Source organism: Geospiza fortis, unplaced genomic scaffold (genome assembly GCF_000277835.1).
Source record: "Geospiza fortis unplaced genomic scaffold, GeoFor_1.0 scaffold186, whole genome shotgun sequence".
Classification (NCBI taxonomy): domain Eukaryota; kingdom Metazoa; phylum Chordata; class Aves; order Passeriformes; family Thraupidae; genus Geospiza; species Geospiza fortis.
The window spans coordinates 1893319-1917216 of NW_005054331.1; the positions used below are offsets into that span (position 1 = coordinate 1893319).

Below are 23898 nucleotides of genomic sequence, written 5' to 3' on the forward strand. Positions count from 1 at the left end.
GAGCTGCAAATATTGAGTACCTACTGGTAAAAATCAGAGTTAACAAAGGAAGTGAGGTGATGTCTGGCTATCTGAAGATGGTTGCTGAAAGAGAAAATAAGTTATACAAGAAAAATTGACTGCACATTTCTGTGGCCTGAACTGCAGTCATATTTACACAGTGAGTGTGTGTACTAAAGTTGAACTCTGCTGATGTTAATGAGGTCCAGCCTGGGAAATGGGCTTTATCTATATACAGTCAGGTGAGAATTGGATTAAAGTGCTTCCCCATTTCAAGTGTCCTATTTTTCAACAGACATGTAAAGTTACAGAAACGCATGATTACCTAGTTTTGACTGTGGATTTACAACAGGTGTTCTGCCAATGACATTTGAAAAAATAGACAGACATAAAGAAAATATTTTCCATTAAATAAGACCCAAAATCATCTTTCTAAGAATTACGTTTTTATTAAAAATAAAACCCAAATGATCATACACTGCAAAGTTTTTCCTGACTTATGTCTGCATTCACAATGCATTACTTGATCAGGTACATTCACAGCACGCAAAGCTTGAGCACACGTGGACATTCTTATAGGATAAGAATCTTTTGTATTTATGACCTAGATTTTGCATATTTTTGTGTTTGGTTCAAATATATTCTTCAGAAGTATAACGCTCATTTTTATTTTTATAAATATGAAAAGTGAATTTTGATGGGGATACGATAAGCAGAAGTGTTCAAGTGCATCAAAACTCATGTTTTGCAGCTGGATTCACAAAGATGCAATTATAGCTTCAAAGTTAAAGTGACTTAATTTCTGCATTTGTAACTAAGAGCTTTCACACTACATCTTCTTGCAATCATTACTAAAATGTTTAGAAAACATGGAATAGCACACTACTTTTTGGTAAAACACTTGAGAATATGTAAGGGACAAAGAACACCTCTGGCATTTTTGTATTATGTTTGCCAACATATCTTACTTAATTTAGGTGTTTAAGTAACCTTGTCTTAGCACAAAGAACATTATTTTCACAATTGTTCACTGAGTTTAAAAATCAAATAAGAGTTCTGGAATGTTCAATGGAAATGATTTAGAAAGTTCTAGTTTTGATTGGGTTGCACTTCATTGAATAGATAACCAGAATAGCTGCTTGCTACCAATGTTTGAAACTTTTTTAATTTCTTCCATTTTATTACTTTGATTTGATGTTTCTGCTTACAGCAAAATCCAGTGAAAAAACATTCCTTGTGATTTTACTCATCACATACTCATACATACTCATCAACATAGTTCATTTTCGTATTTTATTAGTTCTGTTTTCCCTTAAGTAACATTTTTTGCTGATCTTTTATGCATTCTTTCAATTTATCTTCTGTACAAGTGAGACGTTCTTCCAGGACTGAAATGGTCTGCATGAAGAAGAGAATAATTTCAATTGGGTTTATATTATTCACACAGCATTATAAAAGCGTGCAACATAAGAAAAGTAATTTTAACTCAACAGGAAAAAATACTCTAAGATGGCTTCTCCTTAGCTATTCCACTATTTACAACTGTATTTAAAAATTACAGCTTTGCCTCCATGGAGATTGTCTAAAGGCTTTTGTTTTCACAAAACATTTTCACTGAGAAAGAGAAATACATACATGTATAATGTAAAGTACTCTGAAATACTATGTGAAAGTTGCATCCACAATCCAATAGAAAAACAGCCATCACTGTGACCACAAATGATATCTTTCAAAAAACTAAAAGAAACTTTTAAGGCATCCCCAAGAAAAGGAAGTGAGAAAAAATATACTATTAAAAGGCACTTATTCTCCATTATATTATCTTCAGTGGAAGAAGTAGGCTTTTGGACCCAGGCTGGCAGTTTCTTTTACAACTTACTACACAAATAATTTCCAACTCATGGCTTGACTCCATACTTCCCAAAACCTGTTTCTTCGTACTTAACATATATATTGCAAAAGAACACAGAAAAAAAACCCCTTAGCTGCTCCATTTTGAAGTGATTTAATGTCAATATATTACAGACTACAAAGAAGTATCTGAAAATATAAGCTAAATCTGGATTAAAAAGATGTATTGAGCATTTGCAAACAAACGACTCAGAGTCACTGACTGAGACTGAGTATTTGTGCAGTTTCATTGGCACAAGGACTTACTGCACTGCTTGGATTCCTACCTAAGCCAACACCTCACACACTAAGTTGGGAAAGGGATTTAATGGTACATTGACAATTTACTTTGTTCATCCCCTGCTAGTGCATGATTGTTCCAGCTGGAATGTCTGCTAAACAACTGGATTCCGACAAAACTACCCAGATCCACTGAAAAACAGTGATTCTCTTCAGCCAGAGTTAAAAATACAGCAACAATCTTTATGGTTATGTACCAGGAAGCTTTCACTTTGGCAAACACAATACATGCAATCAATATTTTCTGAAAGGAAAACACCAAAACAGTCACTTGACTATACAGCTATTCAATATAACCCCATAGTCTTTAATGTTCTGATTTATAAACATGACTCCAGGCTACTGCTGCCCTTTGATAGCACTGCCATTTTGCACTGCAAGCGTCACCTGTTATTGCATACTTACTAGAGTTAACATCTCCAGCTGGCCCACAATGTGGTCCAAAGCACAGTCCACGGAGGAGGAGATGCCTCTCTGCTGTTCCACATTAAGCACAGCTAACCCACTCTCACTCTCTGCCTTCCTTTTTGAACTTCTTGCTGAGGGAGAAGCAGAGGGACTCAGCAGTTCTTCACTTTTGCCAACACCCTTGAATACAGAAACATAATTTGAAGATTCAGCTGCCTTTGTCTTCATTTAAGTGGAACCACATCAGAAGATAGACAGGATAGCCAAAACTCAGGCTTTTAATTTAAAAAAAAATCTACACACACACACATATATATATACATGCATACACACAAGGACCCTCAGATTTGCTTTTTGTACCAGGTTCAATTCGTAACACTTCAATTTGTGCTGACCTAAGAGAGAATTCCAGCTGTGATGGATGAGGCAACAAGGGAAATCTTAGCAGTCTTTAGGTACATGTTTCAGGTGCATGTGATTGAAGAGCTACATGCTGTACCACTAGGGCTTGAATAAATACAATTAATGAGGGGCATTTTCTTCAAAAAGACAGCCCTGGTTGACAAAGAAATTCACTCAGAGTAGTCATACAGATGAAAAATCCATATGTTACTAGACAACCACAAGTGCTTCTTCCAACTTCATAGTATGAAACCTTTGTTTAGCATGAACTAACCTCTTATTTCAGCTTTTTTAAAAAGTAGTTTTCAGTTGCTTGTTCAGTGATGCTACTTTTTGAAAAATTGATTCCTTCAGAAAATGGGAGAAGGAAACAACAGAGAAGATCCATACAATGCAATGTTGAGAGGAAAAACTTTGATGTGTAAACTCTGCTTCAGGCTAAGTGAGAGAGCATGATCTTCTCCACCAATTCAGTTTTGTCTGTGCCTTGAAGTTCTTAATGGCATTTTTGAGTCATGAAAGGTTAAATCATCACTAATTCATTATAAAGTCCTTCACAACAACTTTACCTGAATAATTAATGACTTATTGAAATTTCTTTGAAAACTTCTTATATCTTCAGACAACTTTAGTTTACTTATACACTAAAATAAACAGCAGTAGTTAAGTTTTACTATTTCTAATTATATTTGATATATCTACATTTACAAAATAAACCTTTAAAATGGTTCCAATTAAACTATTTCTCTAGAATTTATTGACAGCCCACGAAAATATCTATTAGCTATGCAAAGGGAAAATTTTAGTCTCACCTGATGTATTTAAAATACACAATATTTACAATGTGCCCAAAATATATTTATGTTGTAAGGCTGAACAGATTTTCAAAGTAGAGGGTATTAAAATCATTGTCAAACACTAAAAAAAAATCTCCTAAGTCTCTAAAATAATCTTGTAGAATGTAAATTGCTAGGCAGAATTATTAGCAGACTTTTACAAGATCACCTAGGTATGTTGATGAGTTTCTGTCAAGAATGATTTACATGTAGTTGACCCGGCCTTTGAATCATGTAGGATTAGAGACTGATGGATTAAATACTGCCACGATGACAATGCAACTACTTTAAATTTAAGTAATACTAAATCATATCAATATTATTGTGAACTTATATTGCTGCATTATCCACAATAACATTCTTGTGTCTTCAGTGCCATTCTGCACAGTCCTGTGTGGTGGGAAACAGCTGAAAGCAGAGACTGTGGTGAGGTAAGAGAGCAAAAAAGAAAGTCTTACAACCCTCTCTAGGTTAAAAGTTCCATTGTGCAGTTGCATTCTACAAGGACAGGTCTCAAGCCCCCAGGCAAGAACCCATGAAGTGCAGAGCATGGTTAGTAAAGGTAGGGGCACATATCCAGGCAGGCACTTCAGACCTTAACTGACAATGCTACAAAGTCAAAGGGAACCCATCTTAAGGTTTGATAGTACCATGGTATTCACTGACATCACTTCCACTGATTTCTGTATCCTAGCATTGTCAGTTAAGGTCTGAAGTAAGAGAGATTATTTCAACCCAAGGAGGAAAGCTATCAATTCAGTAAAGAGAGCAAATGCTAAGCTACTAAAAGTCTCACCACTTTTTTCCTACAGCAAAATTGATCCAAACTTCAATATAGCAGACAAATAGATCTGAAAGAATGTTTTGTATCTCAGTAAACTGCCACCAGGATTCTAAGTCATAGTAATGGAAAAGTCCTCTTATAATTTACTGGGTTAAGCAGCAAATTGAGATTTTTCTGCTACATATTCAAAGACTTGGAAGCACAATACAACATAAAAGCATTTACAGAAATAAGACAAAGACCTTGATGTTTGTCAAAACTCAAACAAGATAAGCAAATAACTCCGCTTTCAAAATTTGTAAGAGAAATTAAGAAAGACCATTTCAAATTTTCAACTTATCTAACTTGTTACTTTTATTATAGTCTGGAAATTTGTATAGACTTTTTTGAATACTATCAGACATCAAGTATGCTGCTATAATTTTGAGGTTATCTGCTTTATATTTTAACCTTTCCTAATATCTAACTTTACAATCTCCTCCAGCTCAGCAAAGGGTCCAAAATGGCTGAAATCTAACACAACACTCAAATGCTAAAACCTTGCTGTAAAGAAGTGACACTAGTGTCAAAGACTTCCCTTACTTTTGGATACCAGCTAGTTCATGTCCAACACTTTTATTCAGCACATTTCACTTTAAAGGAAGTTCTTTTAAAGAAAGTCTTTCTACTCAAAGTCTATTTCAAACGAAAAGTTTCAAGAACTAAATGTTGTCTTTCCTTCAAATTAGCCCCTTTCTAAAGTACTTGAAATGCCACCAATCCATAAACAACAATTCTGTATGTCACCAGCAATGTAGTAAAAATGTCTCATATTAAAAAAACCCCAAACTATTCTGAGAGTCACCAAAGCTATAGCTTATTTTGAGACAATAAATGTTAATAAGGCAATCAATTTTAAATTGTTACTTCTGAGCAAAGCAAAGAATAAAATTAAAATGTGTACAGTGTTTCCATTCACAGACCATTAGTAATAACATAAACTCACATTTAGGCAACTTCATGCAAGTTACAAATAAGGAGGAGAAGGAACAGATTTAATTAATCAATAGGAAGTTATTATCATGACATTACCAGCGGATGTTCAGCAGAAAATTAAATTTAGCTTATAAAATGATGTCACAAACAGCAAACCATAATTGCTCATCTTTGTTTTCTGTCAAGCAAAATAGCCAAAACTCTGTGGGTGGTACTTGATCAATTTGTGAAAAATCCTTACACATAACCTTATCACCTCTGCCTGTTCCCAAAAGTTTTCCCATGAAACATTCACACAGCACACAGACACAAACACTGCATCCCAGCCTCCCTTTGCTTCATAACTGTTAATAATAGAATCTGAGTAAAATGCATCCATATATAAGGATGCCTGAGCAGTTTTATTTATAGAAATTAAAAAAAAATCCCTCAAGGGAAGTAAGAAAAAAAGAAAAAATACAAGTCCCTTTCACACAATTGCCTATCAACAGGCTTCCATCCTCTATGAGCTCCAAATTTGGAAACTACAAAACAGAGTTTCTAAAAGCATATATTAGAATCTTATAATTAAGATGGGCTTATAAAAAAGTGATATTGGTAAGCTTCCTAATGACTCACAAAAATTGGCATGGCTTGCTTTTTAAAATTAAACCTTAAAATTTTGAACACATGGTATATATGCCTACTAATAGTAAAATATTTCTGATACTGTGATTAAAACAACTACAAATAATTAGTCATTAGTAGGGCATAAAGCTCAAACAGATCAAAAAGTAAAGGCATAAGAGAGTAGTGTCCCACCTTACCAGATGTTGAATTCCTGTGACTTTTGGTTATTTGAAATCACGGGAAATTTTCAGGAGAAACAGTACTATTATTATCACTACTTTTTTCCTCCTCTTGTGAACCTACCCTCATATAAAAATGGTTCACTGTGGAAATGCTAAATTTAACCATGCAAGAGTTGGGGTTTTTTTGTTTGTTTGTTTGTTTGTTTTTTTGTTGTTGTTGTTGGTTTTGGAGGTTTTTTGTGGTTTTTTTGGTTGGGTTTTTTTTTTGTTTGGTTGGGTTTTTTTGGTTTTTTTTTTTGTTGTTGCTGTTTGCGTTTTTGGGGGGGGGTTGGGCTTTTTGTAGGATATAATTATTCACAGATCACTTCTTCTGCTGTGAAATTATTTTTTTCAGTCAATGAGTGATCCACATAAAACAGCTCTCTGATCTATTAGTCGAAGACTGAGTATGTTCAATCACAATCTGTTTTATCAGCTCCTACTGAAAAAAACTTCCCTGTAGTTTCAGCTGATGACAGCACTCTCTGTTTCCTCTCCTCTTGCATGCACATGAATCAGCACAGCAACAACTTGCCATGTGCTACCTGTGGCTTTCTGCCCTGTGTCATCTGATGAGGTACCTCTGGAATTGTTTATTTGCAAATTTTAATGAAGTTTTGCATTCAAGCAGTAAAACACAGATAAACTATGCGGCGCTTAGTAGAGCAAAGCTCTACTAAGCATTTCTAGCTCGAGCAGTCCGCTTTCAGAACTTGTAATGCAGACTCTCACACTTCAAAGTCTTCCATGTCGTCTTACACATCAGAATCTTCTCCAGCTTTTAAAAAAATGCCCAAGCTGAAATAGAAAATTTAAAGCGCATTTAACAGAAGTGCATCACATCCAGTCTGACACGGAAACACCTGGAAGGACCCCTGAAGGTAGCACACCCTTCAGTTTAGAGGCTGATCATGAGCAGTGGTACCAGGTTACAAACTCACAGCCAATAAAACAGGCCAACCTATCAGACTGTATTCTTTAGCAAAACAGGCACTTCCACCTTAGATGGAAAGCATAACATTTTAAGTCTTGAAAACAGCAAATTCAGCCTGAATCTAACTGAGTTTATAGACGTCAGAAGGCCAGTACAAAGCAATGAAAACTCTTAGCTTACTTTGGTGGAGTTTTTTATCTAATTATCTGGAGAAAATTAACTGAAATCCTGATGGACTTACAGCTATGGTCTGATTAATCAGATTTATTTATTTCTATCAGGATGACAGCTATACTGAATTTAGTATTCCTGTGATGGTATGAAATAATAAACTCCCCTGTCCATAGGCACATCTCAAGATATCCTGAAAGTTCTAGGCAAAGAAATTACATCACATTTTACAAGCAACCTTTCACACACATATTGAGAAACTGACTACATAGTTTTCTTATGTCATCTTTTTCCCAAAGTGCTGCTTCTGGTTTGAGAAAACCCTGTAAAACAGTACATCCAATGCACTCAGTATTTTATAATTCCACATATACAGAATGTAGTAAAGAACAAAAATATTTTCTCTGTATTCCATCCATTCAAGAAAGCACTGAAAATGAACATATAATAACCCCTGTTTTCTAAAAAAAAAATTTAAAATTATTTCTATTACCCTAATAAAAACCTCTTAGAAGTCCGTGAATATTTGAGTGCATCCAGTTTGAAATGAATAATATTCCTGAAATACTTCTTTCTAAACTCTCAGATCATCAGTAATAAACTTTACTTAAAACCAGGTGATTTTTTCTTTCTAATTTGCTTATTGATGTTAATTTCTAATATTAATAGTACCCTGCACAGTCTGTATGAGTTTAAACTTTTAGAAAAAGCTAAGGATTTCTCCCCAAAAATAGGCAATACTGGTGAAAAGTTAGGAATTGATAATTAAAAACCAACTGAACAAAAAACCTCACAAAACAACAAACAAACAAAAAAAGCTTCCAACAAAACAACCAAATAAAAAACCCCAAAGCATATCATAAACATCCAAAACAAACCAGGCAGAAATCATTGGAGGTTCAATTTCCAAAGGTGAGAATTCCCTGTCAGGAAGTCAATTCTAATGTAACAGTTCAGGAAGACTATACTCAAACACTTTCATAAGTTATAAAAATACTTGCACCACAGGCACCAAAATATAAAAATGTACCCTGTAGAAGAAAGGCAAAGAAAGGTAATCAATTACCTCCAGTATGTCTTCAGCTTCAGCAAGAAGCTTTGCAAAACTAAGGAGAAATAACATGAAACTATAGAAGCATTTCCTACTATTTACAATTATGAAATAAAGTAGTCAAGTTTAATTTAGGCAAATTACTTTGGACTGCTTGCATGCATACCCAAGGGAACATCTTATGGTTGAAATTGAGAAAAATTTCCATGATGGTTTCTTTTTACCTGCATAGAGTCCTATAAAAATTGTATTACAAACTCTGCTTGAACTTCTTATCCACTCCAGGGCAGAGAAAAGCTAAAGGAGGGCAGGAGGAATACTTGCAACAGAAACTGGAAATATAATGAAACGCTTAATAGAAGGAAGTAACGATAGAAAATTAATAACTCTATGTGGACAAGGTCTCCTTTCTACCACTATAAATAGAATATTCTGCTATTTTTGATATTACAAATGTTAATGAATAAAAACAAAGGTATAAAAACCCTAGGACTTTCCTAGCACGCGGGCAAACTCCCTGTACTTCAAATTGCAGATTGTGGGGGTTGACAGAGGGCATCAAGCACATGGGAGGAAGGAGGCAGGGTGTGAGTGAGAGTAGAGCATCCTCACCAGGAACATATCTAATCAGAGAAATGACAGCCATTCTTCTGGCTTGCCTGCTCATGACTCCTTTCTGTCCTCTTTCCCCTACCTAGAAAAACTGAATGAAAGCCTTTAGACCAATACCTATCTAGAAAAGTCTAACTGAACTTTACAAAGAAACGATACCTGGTAGCAGTGACTTTGTTGTACAGAGTCTTAAATTATATATAAAGGACAGCACTTCCTCTATCTCATTCAAAGTCACCTAGTATATCCATATTCAACATGAATTTACAATGAAAAGAGGTTGATCAACAAACCCAGAGGCATTTCTTGTTCTCGAAGGCATGTTTACTCCTGAGAAAAAAATAAAACAAAAGAATATACTTTACAACATGCAATTGATTTCTCCTAAATAAGGCTTTCATACTTAACCTGTTGGGGCAAAACTAATCTTGAACAACTTACACTGTACGTAAAGGAGAAGAACTAAAGGAACACACTTGTGTCTTAAATCCCACTTCTCAATAAGAATGAACAAAAAATTACTGAATAGACAAAAAAATCCAGAATAGACAGGCTCTGCCAGAACAAGAACTGAAGGCTGTGAATAATGTTCTCCTCAGCCCTGCAGACAGCTGAGAAGGGCTGCAGTCCCTGGGCTCCAGCCAGGGGTCTGGTGCTCCTCAAGAGCAGGAGGCTGGCACAGGGCAGAGCTGTCTGTGCTGCAGAGCCTTGCTCCATGCCCTGGCACTGTAGCAGGCCCCCTGCTGCAGGAGCACATGGAGGCTGTTTGCCAGCCCCTATGTAAATATATACTTATATGCATATCTACACACAACTTCCTCCAAAGTTATATGCAAAGCTAAAAGAAACTCCTTTCTGCCAGCAGAGCTGCATCTGTATCAATGCTTTTTGTCAGGGTAAGTGTCTGTGCTATGGTACAAATTTTCTTATTTTGCTACCTCGTATCATCATAACTTGTGTAATAACAAAACTTTGTTGCACAGACAAACCTAAATCACCTCCTGTTAGGGGATGCTATGGGGGCAGGACGTCCACACAATAATTTCACAGAGAAATCTCTTCCTAGTTGAGATCTGGCAGCTTTGATTTCCTTTCAGAGCAGCAGTAACCACAGGCGGTTATACCACTTGACCAGGTGGCAATTGACAATGGAGTTTGTTTACTCCACAGAAGCAAGTGTCAAATCTCCTCTAATACAAATTACTTACAGGAAAATAACAAAGAGTTAAAAGCATTTGAAATTAAGTTAGCAATCCAGCATAGCAGAGTCCAAAGTTAAATCCAACAGGGCCAGCACAACTGCTTGAACACTTTGCCAAAGAGACAGATACTACTATCTGCAAAAGAAAAAAAGAAGTCCAATATTTCATAGTTTAGAACTGAAATCCTCTGACTATAGCCATAAAAAGATATTTTACTATGTAATAGAAAAACATGGCTCTTCAGCATTTTACCAAGGTTTTTGTTAATGAAATGCTACACCTTTAGTGGATGGTGAAGGTTTCAAAAGAACTTCAAACATTTTAACAAGAGTGCCACAATACTCCCAATGAGGATAAAATGAAGCTTCAAAATTTTGATTGAAAAGTCAAATTTATGTGCTTTTATTAGATTTCACAAAATACCTGGAGAAAGTAGCAAAAGTCCATCCTGAGCTATTTCAGTGCTCAGCATTAGTAAATATTCAGAAGGTCTGGATAAGCTGTCCCATTTGTCAAGGTAAAAATAATACTCAGTCCTGCTTTGTTCAGAGGTGGGATTGTAAAAAAATGCTTTGGTAGCACCAGAACAACTTTGCACTTAAGTCAGTCGAGTTTTACAATTTACTGTGATAGAATCAAATTAGGGAACAACAGAAATTGAGAAATTTGAAAATTACATACAAATATCAAAGAAATGTTAACTTTGGAGTGGTCTGACAGGCCTGTTTCACTCTTGAAAAATAATTTCTGTAACTCAAGGATTATTTGTACTTTAAAACTATCAGAAACAAAAGAAGCCCCAGCAACAGCATTCTTATTAGCTAGAGATGTTAAAGCATTATGCATATTTTTTATGTGTTTAATGGCATCTTTTTATCTTCCATTTCAGAGGATAATAAATGTTGTATTTGTATTTCTGGCAAAATACTTTCTACTCCAACCACAGCAAAAAAGACTAATGGTTTGTGCTGCGAATAACTTCACAAGTCAGATAATGATACTGGTTTTTAATATATCCTGCAATAATGGAGAAAATAGCAGGGGTGTGGGGAAGCTGAAATTCCATCAGTAATCACAAAGGATAAACAGGAGAATTGCATGGTCACAGGTCACAGTCAGCATGAGAACTGTATCAGGAAAAAGCCAAAAAATCAACTAAAAAGTTGACCTAGGGCATATAGAGCAAATATTTAAGGCTTAACATCAATACAGTTTGAGGGGACAGAAAAAAATGGTTTTTCAAACTGAAGACCTCTCTAATGAAATATTTAGTCAAACTGTTACTGATAAAATCATCCCTTTTTTTTTATATCCATAATATGCATGCTGCAATTTTATTAATGCATTTTAGGTTGTAATGCATCATGAACTCAATTATCTTGCTAGTGTTTCTTCAAAAACTGTTAAATCAGAAAGACACTGCAGAATTATATTGCTTTTAGTGACTCCATTGAAATCTGCTCTTGTTTTAGTCCCACACAAAACATAACCAGCTATCTGGAAAATCAAGCTTACAGGTGACAAAAAAGACATCCTGTAAACTACTAAAACAGTCAGGGTGACTTGGCATTCTGACTTTATTCAACTGTCAAAATGCAACTTTATGTACACATGCAAGGCATCAGAGAAGAATACACTACGGAGTAATACACTACAGAAAGTAGAGGGTTGAAAATATCTACAATGACACATAACTGGACAAAATGATAAACCTTTATGATATGGTTACTGAGTGAAGAATCTGTATCTTACATGCAACTAACTGAAACTGCTAAGCAACTAGCATTTTACTATTTCACTACACTAGCAAAAATTGGAAGTATGGACTTAGAATTCCTTTCCCAAGAGACATAAGGAAGGAAGAAACACCTTGGAAGAGTAACCTTTTCAGTGAGGAACATTTGATATTGGTTAATCTAAGAACAGCTTAAGGATAAAGCAATTCTTTTAAATCCCTGTTGCAAGTAAGAAGTCTTCCTTTACAATAAAAATACTGCAGTATTTAACTCCAAGTTGCATTGCAATGCCTTCACTACAGGATCTAACATGCCGAGTGGAACTCACACTTTGGTGTACAGGAAGTAACTATGCAGTAAGAGCATACCAGAGGACAGCATCTCTCCCCTCCCCACCTCCCTCCTTCAAACAACCCAAACTGCTGCAACCAGAGTATCATATGTCAGGGGATACAGAGAAAAAAAGAACAAGCCCAAACCCAACCAACCAACTCTTCAGAGCAGTAATGCTGATGGTGTCACCCAGAGCTACTCATTTTTCCCCAAATATTTTTTATTCCAAAATGCAACAGAATCCAGTGTTCCTCTTCCAGAATCACTAACCATAGACTGTTTTTCACTTGCTTTCCTCTGATTTCATATACTCTCAGAGCTTTTACTTTACAATGCTTCAAATTCAAGCAAAAAGGATGGAGCTGCCTCCATTCAGTCTCAGTTACCTGCTGTTTACATTACACCCATGCAGACAGAAAAAATCTGAATCCTCTCAGGCTGAAAAAAAACCCTGAATCCAACATATGTACTTCCTGAACAAAAGGAAACAATTACTACCACCTCCTTTCCTCCTATTTTTTTCCATTACAACTTAAGAAAGATATTCAGCTGTTGCATGCATGTAACACACCTGTTTGTATTACAGCACAATCACACTGGATACGTGGCTCCACAGACATCAGTCAATATAGTCAGGTTACAGCCAGCTCTGATCTACTCCATCTCTAAATCATTTTTTCTCATTATTTAGGTTACAGCCAGCTCTGATCTACTCCTTCATCTCTAAATCATTTTTTCTCATTATTTCCTTTGTGCTCCTATTAGTGTTTGGACAGCTGAACAGATTGGGGAATTGACAGGGATGAAATTAACCAGATAAAAACAGCCATGAAGTTGAAATGACTGTGAAATCATCCTTTAGCATTGTTCTACCTAATTTCTAACCCCCACACTGTTTTGGTGGAAGATACAAGCCAAGATGTTTTTCTACATCAAACACCTATCTGCTGGAGAAAATCTTTCTTCCTTAGTTGCTGAATTTTATTTGAAAAGTCTAATTTTTCAGTCTTGTTTTAAGCAACCTATGTAATCTTTGGATGTGACTCAGTGTCTCCATTATCTCACATAAAGCAAGTAACTACATCTCTTACTGCAAACTCGACAGTAATGCAGCATGGCTTCAAGGAGAGATGTGTTGTATTGGAACAACTAAGATATTTGGAAAACACTCAAAAAAGCTTTTAGTCAGAAAGCATCCTCTGGGTTTAGATATCACTCTAATCTAAGTGATAAATATAATTTGCTAGCACTTGTTTAAGCACTGTCATTTAGGAAAAAAATAAGACTTTAAAGCAGTATTCAAGTGTTTGCTTTTATAACAAACTTGCTTTAACAATTCTGAATAGCATATGGATTTTATATATAAATAAATTTCATTCAAGCATGTATATAAATACATTATATATAAATTTCAGTCAAGTTCAGTCATAATATAATATACATAAATTTCAGTCAAGTTTCTACGCCACAGTTGCAAGCATGCTGTGCTAAACTTAGACTCTAGTTGTATTTAAGAATAAAGAGTATTTCAAGGGCAGTATTTAGCTTTACAACCTTGTTTTCTGACATACTTGATCTGTAGCTCAGCTTTACTATGCAACTTAAAAAAAGAAAATCCTGCAGCTTCCTCTAAGAGGCACACATTGTGAGCTAAACTTTGCATTCCCTTGCTTTTTAGTCCCACAAAATGTGCAATCTCAGAATTATTAAAGTTCTGTGAATACTAAGAAGTTGAAAACTTTATTTGTACTACTGCATTAAAAAAGCTAAACTAGGTGCTTACAGGGTAACAGAACCACTGAATGATAACTTCATTAACTTCCATTAAGCTAAATGACTCACAAATGGCATTTAGATCAGTAGTAAATCATCATCTTTGTCAGCAGGAAGCTCATTACAGACTGACAATCCAAGTGACAGAAACACTTTTCTACAAGTGCTATAGTAGCAATTTCCTGTGTGAAAGGCTTGCTGCTGTTCCTGCATTCCTCAGGGGACACTTCTCAGAGGATGTTACTCTTCTCCAGGAAGAGGAAGGAACCAGTTGATATTGGATGTGTGGGCTGATAGCTGTCGGGCATTTTCTGCATGCCGCAGAATCAGCTGTGAGAACTGTGAATACAGCTTAGATTTCCAGTCAAAGCAGAGGAAAACACTGCTTGAGCAGACAAGGTCAGAGCGTACATGTACAGTATCTCAGGAAACTGGGAGAGAAATAATACCTGGAACTTCCATCCCTCCAGTTCCCAGAAATGTGCTAATGTGCTAAAGGAACAATATACACACATGGATCAACTTGAAAAACATTCCTGAAACACAGCTGCCCTAAGTAAGACCCTAGACAAAGTAAAATTTTGCCAGTCTTAAAAGGTCTGTCTTCTTACAAAATACTTGTGTGTGTGCACGTGTACAATTTTTTCCTGTTAGGTCCCTCTGCTAGGCTTGAGTTCTATAGGAACTCAAGCTCCCTCCATGTGTGTTGAGACACTGTTACAGGGTGGGTCACCAGTAGCTACTCCATGCCTATTCCAGTATCACATCCACTGACTTTTTCTGAAGTGATAGCACTAATATGTTTCCTTATTCTAACTGCTTATTTCCAAATTTCATTAAAAAAACAACCCACCAATTATTTGATTATGAAATTATTAAGGAGACAGAACGGTGACAGACAAATAAACAGCACAATTTCATAAAGTACATTTCCTCAGGAAAGCAGGCTAAAAATAGCATAAGAAATATTATATTCTTGCACTCTCTAGTGCCCAAATTCAGAACTCAGTCTCCGATAAAAATCTGACTTTCTCTCCAGCTCCAGTTCACTCAGAGAATATAATCAAGACCATTAAAGAACATTAGGATACGTATTATTACTTAATTATGTAGAGGCACAACATACTTCCTGTTCTCTCCTTGTAAACCAGCAGTTATATGCTGTATTAGAATAGCATCACCACAAAATGCAAGGAGCATTTGGATCATATGCCTCTTTTATTGCATGCATTGGGTTCACATTCAAGCATTTGATCCTTAAGTTCTATTTGATGTTAGTGGTACCAAAGCATACTAATTTTAAGATTACGTACACAAATCTTTCTAAACATGCCTAGACATCTACAGCAGCTCAAAATGCAAGTTTAGAAATTCCCTGTTCAATATGAGAAACACTTCATCTTTTCTGCACTTGTGATGAGTCATTTTGCTCATATACACCATACCTTCTTTAGAAGGCTCTTAGCTGGGCAACAGAAAAAGATGTCTCTACTATTTCATGCTTATTCCAGATGGATTAGGAGTAGCCTTTGGGGGGAATGGGAGACATTCCTTCTCTAAGAGCAGCTGAACATGTTTAACTGCAGAGTTCTGGGGAGAAGGCAGCCTGTCCTCTTGCACCACCCCCACACATTCTACCTGCCTAGCATGCAAAGAGTAGAAAGGTCTGTCTAAAGTGTACTATAAAGCCAAGATGACACTAAAAATTGCCTGTCTAAAAGCAAGATTGGACAGAGAGGGAGATTCATTTGCAAAGACACAAAAGCACAATTCTTATTTTTATTCTGCTGCACTGAGCACTTCAGACTTCCTCCATTTACAGTATTTATTCTGTGTTTGTATAAGATTTAGCATGAGCCATTCAGAGCCTGTTTGAGAGTTTTTTTGTATGCTTATCTATGAAAAAGGTGCAGATGGCTTTATCTCAAAACTTTGGAGACACAGTATCTCTTCACACTATTTTCTAACTTAATTCCGTTTGTCATTGGGAGTTCAGGGAGTTCAATTCAAATAAGCATTTACTGGTAATCAGAAGAACGGCAGTAAATGAAAAAAAAGTTCATAGCTATTCAGTGAGTGGCCTTTCTTATTTCCCTGTCTGGGAACAAAGAAGGTAAGGTGATGGAAGAGGCTGGGAACTGTCAATTCTTATCAAAGCCCTTTTACCCATGGGATCACTCCCCAGTGCAGAGCTCAGTCTAACTGGAAACTGAGTTTTGGACAAGAAACACAAGTGGGGCAGTGATTCCAGTCTTTCTTTCAAAGGGAATACTGCTGGAACTTTTCTTTGGTAGAGAAAAATGTATACATACCATGCAATGATCAGAGTTTTTGTCTGAGGACATTTAGGAAAGTTGATATCATTGAATTACAGAAAGCTATTGTGCTTTCAAATGATCTATAAGAAATAGCAAAGGTAACTACTCTGCACAATGAAGTGACATATGAGTTTTGTTCTACCAGCTGTTCCCTTCTGAATTGGACTTAGGCCCCAGAGGAGATGATCTATGTATAAAATTGCCATTACTTCCTTTCTTCCTTTTACCCTCCCCTTAACCTCACTGAAGACAGTTGGTGTTTATTTCCTTGTAAGGCTGAAGCCAGGAAAGGATGCAAATCAGAGTAAATCTGAAGTTGCATGGTAAGGAAAATATGAAATGTTTTAAAAATTAGTTTTAACATACAATTTCTATTGTCATCCTCTCCTACTGGATTCTGGAGTTATGTTAAGGAACAAGGAAGAGATATTACTGCAAGAACTTTTCAAAGCAAATTTCTATGAGGAAGAAGAGCTGACTAAGCCTTAATGTATGCAGAAATAGAAAAATACATGCAAATTTTTCATTCATAATTGCTGCCTTTCCAAATACATGGGGTGTTTTTTGATCGTGGAGCTTGGTTGGTTTTTCGGGGCTTTTTTTTTAATTCAAAACAAAGGCAGAGAAAAGTGTATCAAAAATACCTAAACCCTGAAACACAAACTGTGAAAGCGACGTGTACAGAACAAATTGAGAGCACAGATACTTCTATTTTTTGCCTCAAGACACATACTACAAATGCAGTACAGATAAACTTTCTATTTTAAAACTTAGTATGTTCTTTTTGCTCCAAACAGAAACAATCCTTATCTTTCCTTACTCAGTAATTAACCCAGTCTTAACTTTGCAGGAGTTGTACTGTAAATGAACAATAAGAATTTCTTGTTTTTAGTGTTAAATGGCACTAGAAGAGAAAGAACAGCAAACATCTCCCAGCTAGTGCAGACATTCTGACTTCCAGATTACAGTACATTGCTTTGCTTCCTCCAAATCCTGTTTACATGAGCAAGGTCAGGGGATGAAACATTAGAGAGCCTCTACAGTGATTTCCTGCTTCTGTCAGTAAAAACTACAGAGACACCATCAACTTTCCCTTGTTTCCAACAGCTTATCAGGGACCGGAGGTTACCAGTGTAGTGCCTTGCAGAATTGAAAAGACCCAACCTCTCTCATGATTAAAACTAAAATTGAAGGATGAAACAGAAAGAAGTAGTCCCAAAGAGAAACAAAACTTCCAATTTTTCCTTTTCAATAGTTCAGAAAACAAAGGCAATGTTGAGCTGTTTGACACGTGGAGGAGTGGGAGAGAGGCACTAACGCTTTCAGAGTCTTCAGTGGAATAGAAAGGAGAAAGAAGCACCACCCCCAGCCCCCACATTTGACCTCAATTTAGTGAATATTTTCAGAGTGCAAAAGGCTAGAACACACCCAATTTCTGGTAACTGCAACATAGGAGGACTCTTATCATTGAAAAAGTCAGGACATTACATAAGTACCAGTTTGTTAGGCATTCACAACTAATTTTTACAGTGCTTTCAATAATACACATGAGAACTGAATAAATGAATCATCAAATCCAAAGCTATTTCCTAACCATAATAATACACAGGAATTCTTAACGGCTTTGTAATTGTAGTCCAAAAGAAAGTAACTCCATACTACAGATTTCACTGAAATTTTTCCACTGACGCAAGGATCATACTCCCTTCACTGAGTTTACAAAAAAAGTTGCATCAGTATGAACCTTAGAAGAAAAAAGATTTTTCATTCACCATGTTCAAAACAACTGGCTTTAATACTAAGCTAGAAAAGAAGCTGAAAAAATAAGGTGTTTACAATTCAGGCAGTTTAATAATGTAAGTGTTTTTAGTAAAATCCCTGTAAGAACATTCATATCTGCCTATCTTAGCTTAACCTCTGAAGCAAGAAAATAGAACTAAATTAAAAAACAACAAAACACAAAAGCAGGCATTTTAAGTGTGGAAGCTGTGATGGATTGTTGCTTTTGATGAAGCCAGAAATTAAAATTCCTTGAAAAGAGGAGAAGTAGGAGGAAGAGATAATACTAATATTTTCTTAAGACAGCTACAGCTCAAAATAAATGAACTGCTAAGAAAATATCTAAATATATATTTTAAATTCACAATAAAGAATCAAGAGTATTATATTTTTAAATATTTGTTTTTAAAATCTTCTCTAAGCACACTGTTGTCTAGAATAGATGACGGTGATACTTTGCTGCACCCTAATTCTCTAGAGTAGTGTGTCCTCTTTTGGGCTTCTTGGTCCCAGATAGACACTGACATCCTGAAGCAAATCAAGTTGAGAGTGAACAAGATAACAAAGGGGCTGGAACATGATATCGAGAAAAGGTAGAGAACCAGGTTTGTTCTCTGGAAGAAAAGGTACAGGGAGATCTTGCTGCCATCTCAGATATCTAATGGGTAGATAGAAAGAAGACAGACACACACATATTAGAGGACCACTGTGAATTCAAGGCAATAAATATGTTGGAACATAGGATATTCTAGTTACATATTATTAAAAAAAATATTTTCATCAACCAAACATTAGAGCAAGCTGCCCAGAAAGGTGGTGGAATCTCTATCCTTACACATTATGAACAAAAGAACTGGACAAGGCTTATAAGAACCTGATCCAAGCTGGCCTTGCTTTAAGGGGAAGGTTAGATGAAATTACTCCAAACATCCCTCTCAACTGATACTATATTACTTTCATTAACAAATCTTCAAAGAAGGAAGGAAAAGGAAAAACCCTTTTGCTTTGTCACAAATCATCTTATGGGCAGTAATAATGCATTTCCCATAAAGGAGTAGAAGAATGGACAATTCAAGTTGAAGAAAAGATTCTCAGTAAGAAGAGCACTTTCTTCTATTGTCCTTCTCCTGGACTAGACTGAGACCTATAGAAGTTTTTGACCACTTACTGTCAGGAATTTTGGTAGTTATTCAACAAAACATTACAAGGTTTTGCATAGACTTTCACTCTTCCTGAAGGGGTTTCAGGGAGCTTTAAGAAACTCACCAGAAATCCTACAGAAGTTTCAGTGTTGTTACCCCAGAGAAAGGCTGTATTTAAAGACTCGCATTTTTGTGGATCACTATCTCAAGTATCTCTCTCCTTCAGCAGAAAAATTGAAGTAAATATGTTAATTAACTACTTTCAGTGGTCTAGTGACTTGCCAATATGTTTTGTAAACAACCCTTAAGATCCTGCTGTGTTACATGCATGATAAATGCATTGAACAACAATGCATAAAAATACCTAAATGCAGACTGCATTTTTCTCTCTGCACATGTCAGAAGGGCAGAAGAACTCCTCAAGGCAGAGCCTTAAAAGAATAAGTAGGTATAGATAAGACACACATAAATTAACCCAGCAATCTGATCAAAGATTTTTGCTATTTAAACAGCATTCTTTCAGTAGAAGCAGTGCCAAAAAGCCATAAACAGATTTAAAATGGGTCTTGAAATGTTTGCAGGGGAAAAAATTGCACAGTGATAATGTCTTTGACAACCAGTAGAAAAAGAGAAACCCATTGAGGCTGGAATCGGGGATATGTATGAGATAGGATGATGAATTAGACTAGGACTAGAGGATGGTGACCTCAACTTGAAAAAGGACTAAGAAAAAAAATACAAATAATACACAAAAGTAGTATCATTCAATTGAGGACAAACTGTATCAAAAGGAAATCTGTCAGTGAAGGTGTGATAGAAATAAAGGCAGTGTCTGCTCTTTTCTCCTTGTTTCTTATGAAGAACACATCAAGCCTCTATTAGACAGCCTCCATACATTAGGGAAACTGAGAAAGCTTCAGATAAAAAGGTCCAAGTCACTGAGATCTAGAACCCTCTAGAAACAAGACACAAAGAGTCTAGGTGGCTGGCCTGATTAAGAAACAGATGATAATTCTACACATGACAGAAGCTGGTAATGTGGCAGACAGACAATGGACAGGAAGATGATACTAAAGGATGAGCTGACATTAGAAAGCAGGGAGGACCAGATTGGTTAGCAAAGTTGAATAATGTTATTGACTGTGGCAGAGGAAGGATATTATTGGCAAAGAAAACATGCAAATGATTCCTGAATTTGTGTGAACAGTGGCAGGGTTAGGGTTAACCTGTGTTGAAAAGGACAGTTGCCATTAATGATACAATCTGAGTAACAAGGATATAGAAATGTTTCTAGATGGAAAAAGAGGCAGATGGGGAATGCTGAAATACAACAGTGGTGAGAACCAATGATAACTGGTAGATTGAGATGCTGGGGGAAAAAAAATTGTGATTACTGACACAGTCAAAAAGCATAAATTCTGAAGCAGTATTTCTATACTGAAGATTGTAAAGCCAGAAAGACAGCAGTCAAAAAAGTGCTGTACTTCTTGGGTCAATGTACTCCTTTGAGTTCTGGGCATAAAGTTTTATCAGGTGCTTTCATAGGAAAAGAATTAAGGGAAACTAAGTGATTTTTAGGTATGGAATAAAGAATTACAGCGCAACCACACATTTGAACTCTATGATGAGCAGAGTGAGTAATGAACACAGAGTACTTAAAAGTGATAGGTAGTCAATAAATTATATCCACCACAATGCACTGTCTGTGAAGCCTACTAAACAGATGCCTGTAAATCTACAAAGAACCATATTTCCATTAGGAAAACATGACAACTGATAAACCTTAAAATAGATAACATTATCACCTCTCAAATATAAGTTCTTATATGATTATTTGTTTTGAAGTAAAGGTTTCTCATCAACCTGTGCATCATGATCTTCAAAAATGATCTTAAAAAATTTTACATAGTACCTTCACAACATAGCTTTCAAAAAGCATTCAGGACAAAATAGAACAGCAGAAACCACACCTGCTGCCTTTTCATAAGTATTAACCCTTCTACCACACAAACTTTTTATGGTAACTACAATTGCTCAAGACACAATTTTGCATTCACAGGAACAGATTCAGAGCTAAAAGAAAAATTCTCATTTTAACCTAATTCTAGAACAGCATGTCTTTTAAATTTCATACCAGGAGAGTATATTTCTCCTCGCACGAAACTGCCGCTAAAACATTGCCTTCCTCTCCTCCCACACACCATACCAATGTCATATGTAAAGCTAACACTAGAAGACTCTAATCCCATCACTCTGTCTTAAAATGTATTACTTTTTTTTTTTCTCCTTCTAGGGAACTATTAAATGCCTTAAAAAGAGAAATAATAAAACATCAGTTTAGAATTGTATTGGTGAGACAATAATTCTTTAGTGCTACCATTATTTGAAGATAACAAAAAGTGTTTGAGAATAAGCCACGAATTTTAACAGGAATATTTAGATGTACTTAGCATGGGCTTATAAATAGAATTTGTGCTTAGTATAGTGGTAAAACTGTAGGTATGAAATGAAAGCTTTGCTATTACACCATCTTCTGGTTAGACCTGGAAACTGTGACAGAAAGTTTAAGCTGAGAATTTAGGATATTGAGCTCTGAGCACTAAACAATTGCTAAAAAATCAATTTCATTCATATGGACAGTAAAAGCACATTTCCAGAACATGTTAGCTATACCTCACCCTCTTTTTTTTTTTTTAATAACTTACTGGAGTACTGATATATGAAGATGTTCGAATATCGATGATAACTGGGTCAGGTGTTTGCATATCAGGCACATCAAAGGTAGGGTCGACCTGTTGAAAATAAATTATATCATTATTTCAGCACCAACAGAGAAAAGGAAATAAGACTGAAATAAAAAGTGAGAACACACTTAGCAGCCTAGATCAATTGGTTCCCAATCCCTATTCAAGTTCCTTAAGTCATCCATTACTAACAGACTGTCGATATGCTTACTTCTTCTGTACCAGCTCTGATTGCCAAAATAACTTTGAAAGCACTTCTGTGGAAAACAGGTAATAGGTAACACAGAAATCTGTGATAAGATAACAGATCAAAGACAAATGATGTTGCTCCTGAAACCACAGGAAAAACTGCTTTATACTGGGACAAATTCAGAGGCTGATTGATCAGAAAGAATGACAGATGACAGAAATCTCACCACAGTATCTGCAATTTTGCTCTTAATATCACAGTTACTACTTGCTTATTTTTGGCCATAGGAGTTAGTCTATAACTTCAGCAATATTTTGCTAATGTCCCTTCCTGAAAGTGAAGCATTAGGAAAGTATCAGAGATTATGAAATTTGAGAAAGCTGTTTTTCTCTTACAGTTTCACCTAAGGGATCAGAATATCCTCCCTATAAAAATCTGTGTGCATATTATCCCTACCACTATATTACCTAGGTGTATCACAGCCCAAGATGTTTGCCTTCTCAGAATGATGCATGGAAGTACTACTCTTAACATTTTATGAACTGGCAAAATTTACAGAAAGACTTTTAAATCACCAAGAAGTCTGATGTAATATCATCAGTAATCCAGAGACAGTATTAATCCCAACTACCTTATTGAAAGCAGAAAAAAATCCCAGAACCCCCAAAGCTCACACTTGCCTAGTGACAGGATTAAGTTTGGTCACTGAAAGTTTCGTAGCTACAAGAGTCATTTTACTTTGACTTCTCAAGAGGAAGATCCTACTATTTCACCTGAAGACTGTCAAAATTCTGGCTCAGCCAGAGCTGCTCTCTCAGTAACTGCTTCAGTGCTATTTCCAAAAGGAAAAATCCCTGATGTCCATACATTGGTATAAAGACCTTTAGGTCAGAGACATGTTTGTTAAGTAGCTAGAATACAATCTTATATCTGGAATTAAGACTCAGGGAAGGAGGGCAGCAACACCTTGTACTGCCTGGAGACTTTTCATTCAGTTTATTTAGATTTACATAACTTAAATGCAGAAATTTAGGTTAAAATTAATAGAAGCAAGATCTCCCTCAGTAAATACAAGTTGAAGAAGACGGACAAAGTTTACTAGCAAGCTAGAAGGTAAAGAAACATTTAAAAACAGATATTACTTGATTATTCAAAGTGAAAGTGATTCTTACACTTTGCAGCACTTACAAATCAGAGATGACAAACCTTCCTTAAGGTGAGATCTTAACACTGTTTTTAAGCTTGTTCACTTCTCTGAGTAGCAGTGCTTAGTTTTTTCTTTTATTCAGTTTCAACAAGCCATTCTTTATCTGTGATCTTTTTTTCTGTCTTCTGATTACAGGTGCATCAGTCAAGAATGAGCAGGGACTCAGGGACAATCAAGAAAACCCATTGAGCTACATGGTCATCACAGCTGAACACTTAAAATTCTCTCTCATTTGTAGATATTAGGATCAAGACTTGTTTTCTTTCAATTTTGTCATATAG

General features: G+C 35.9%; 1 protein-coding gene across 1 annotated transcript in view; it reads right to left on the bottom strand.

Annotated features, from left to right (window-relative positions):
* Nucleotides 1-427: 427 nt before the first annotated feature.
* Nucleotides 428-23898, bottom strand: part of POC1B (POC1 centriolar protein B) — a 38666-nt gene continuing 15195 nt past the window's right edge. Inside the window, exons 9-11 of the mRNA XM_031057533.1 lie at nt 22182-22268; nt 2596-2778; nt 428-1398 (exon numbers count right to left, since the gene is read on the bottom strand). Of these exons, the coding sequence (XP_030913393.1) occupies nt 1297-1398; nt 2596-2778; nt 22182-22268 (372 nt within the window). The 3' untranslated portion in view covers nt 428-1296. The remainder of the gene's footprint in view (nt 1399-2595; nt 2779-22181; nt 22269-23898) is intronic.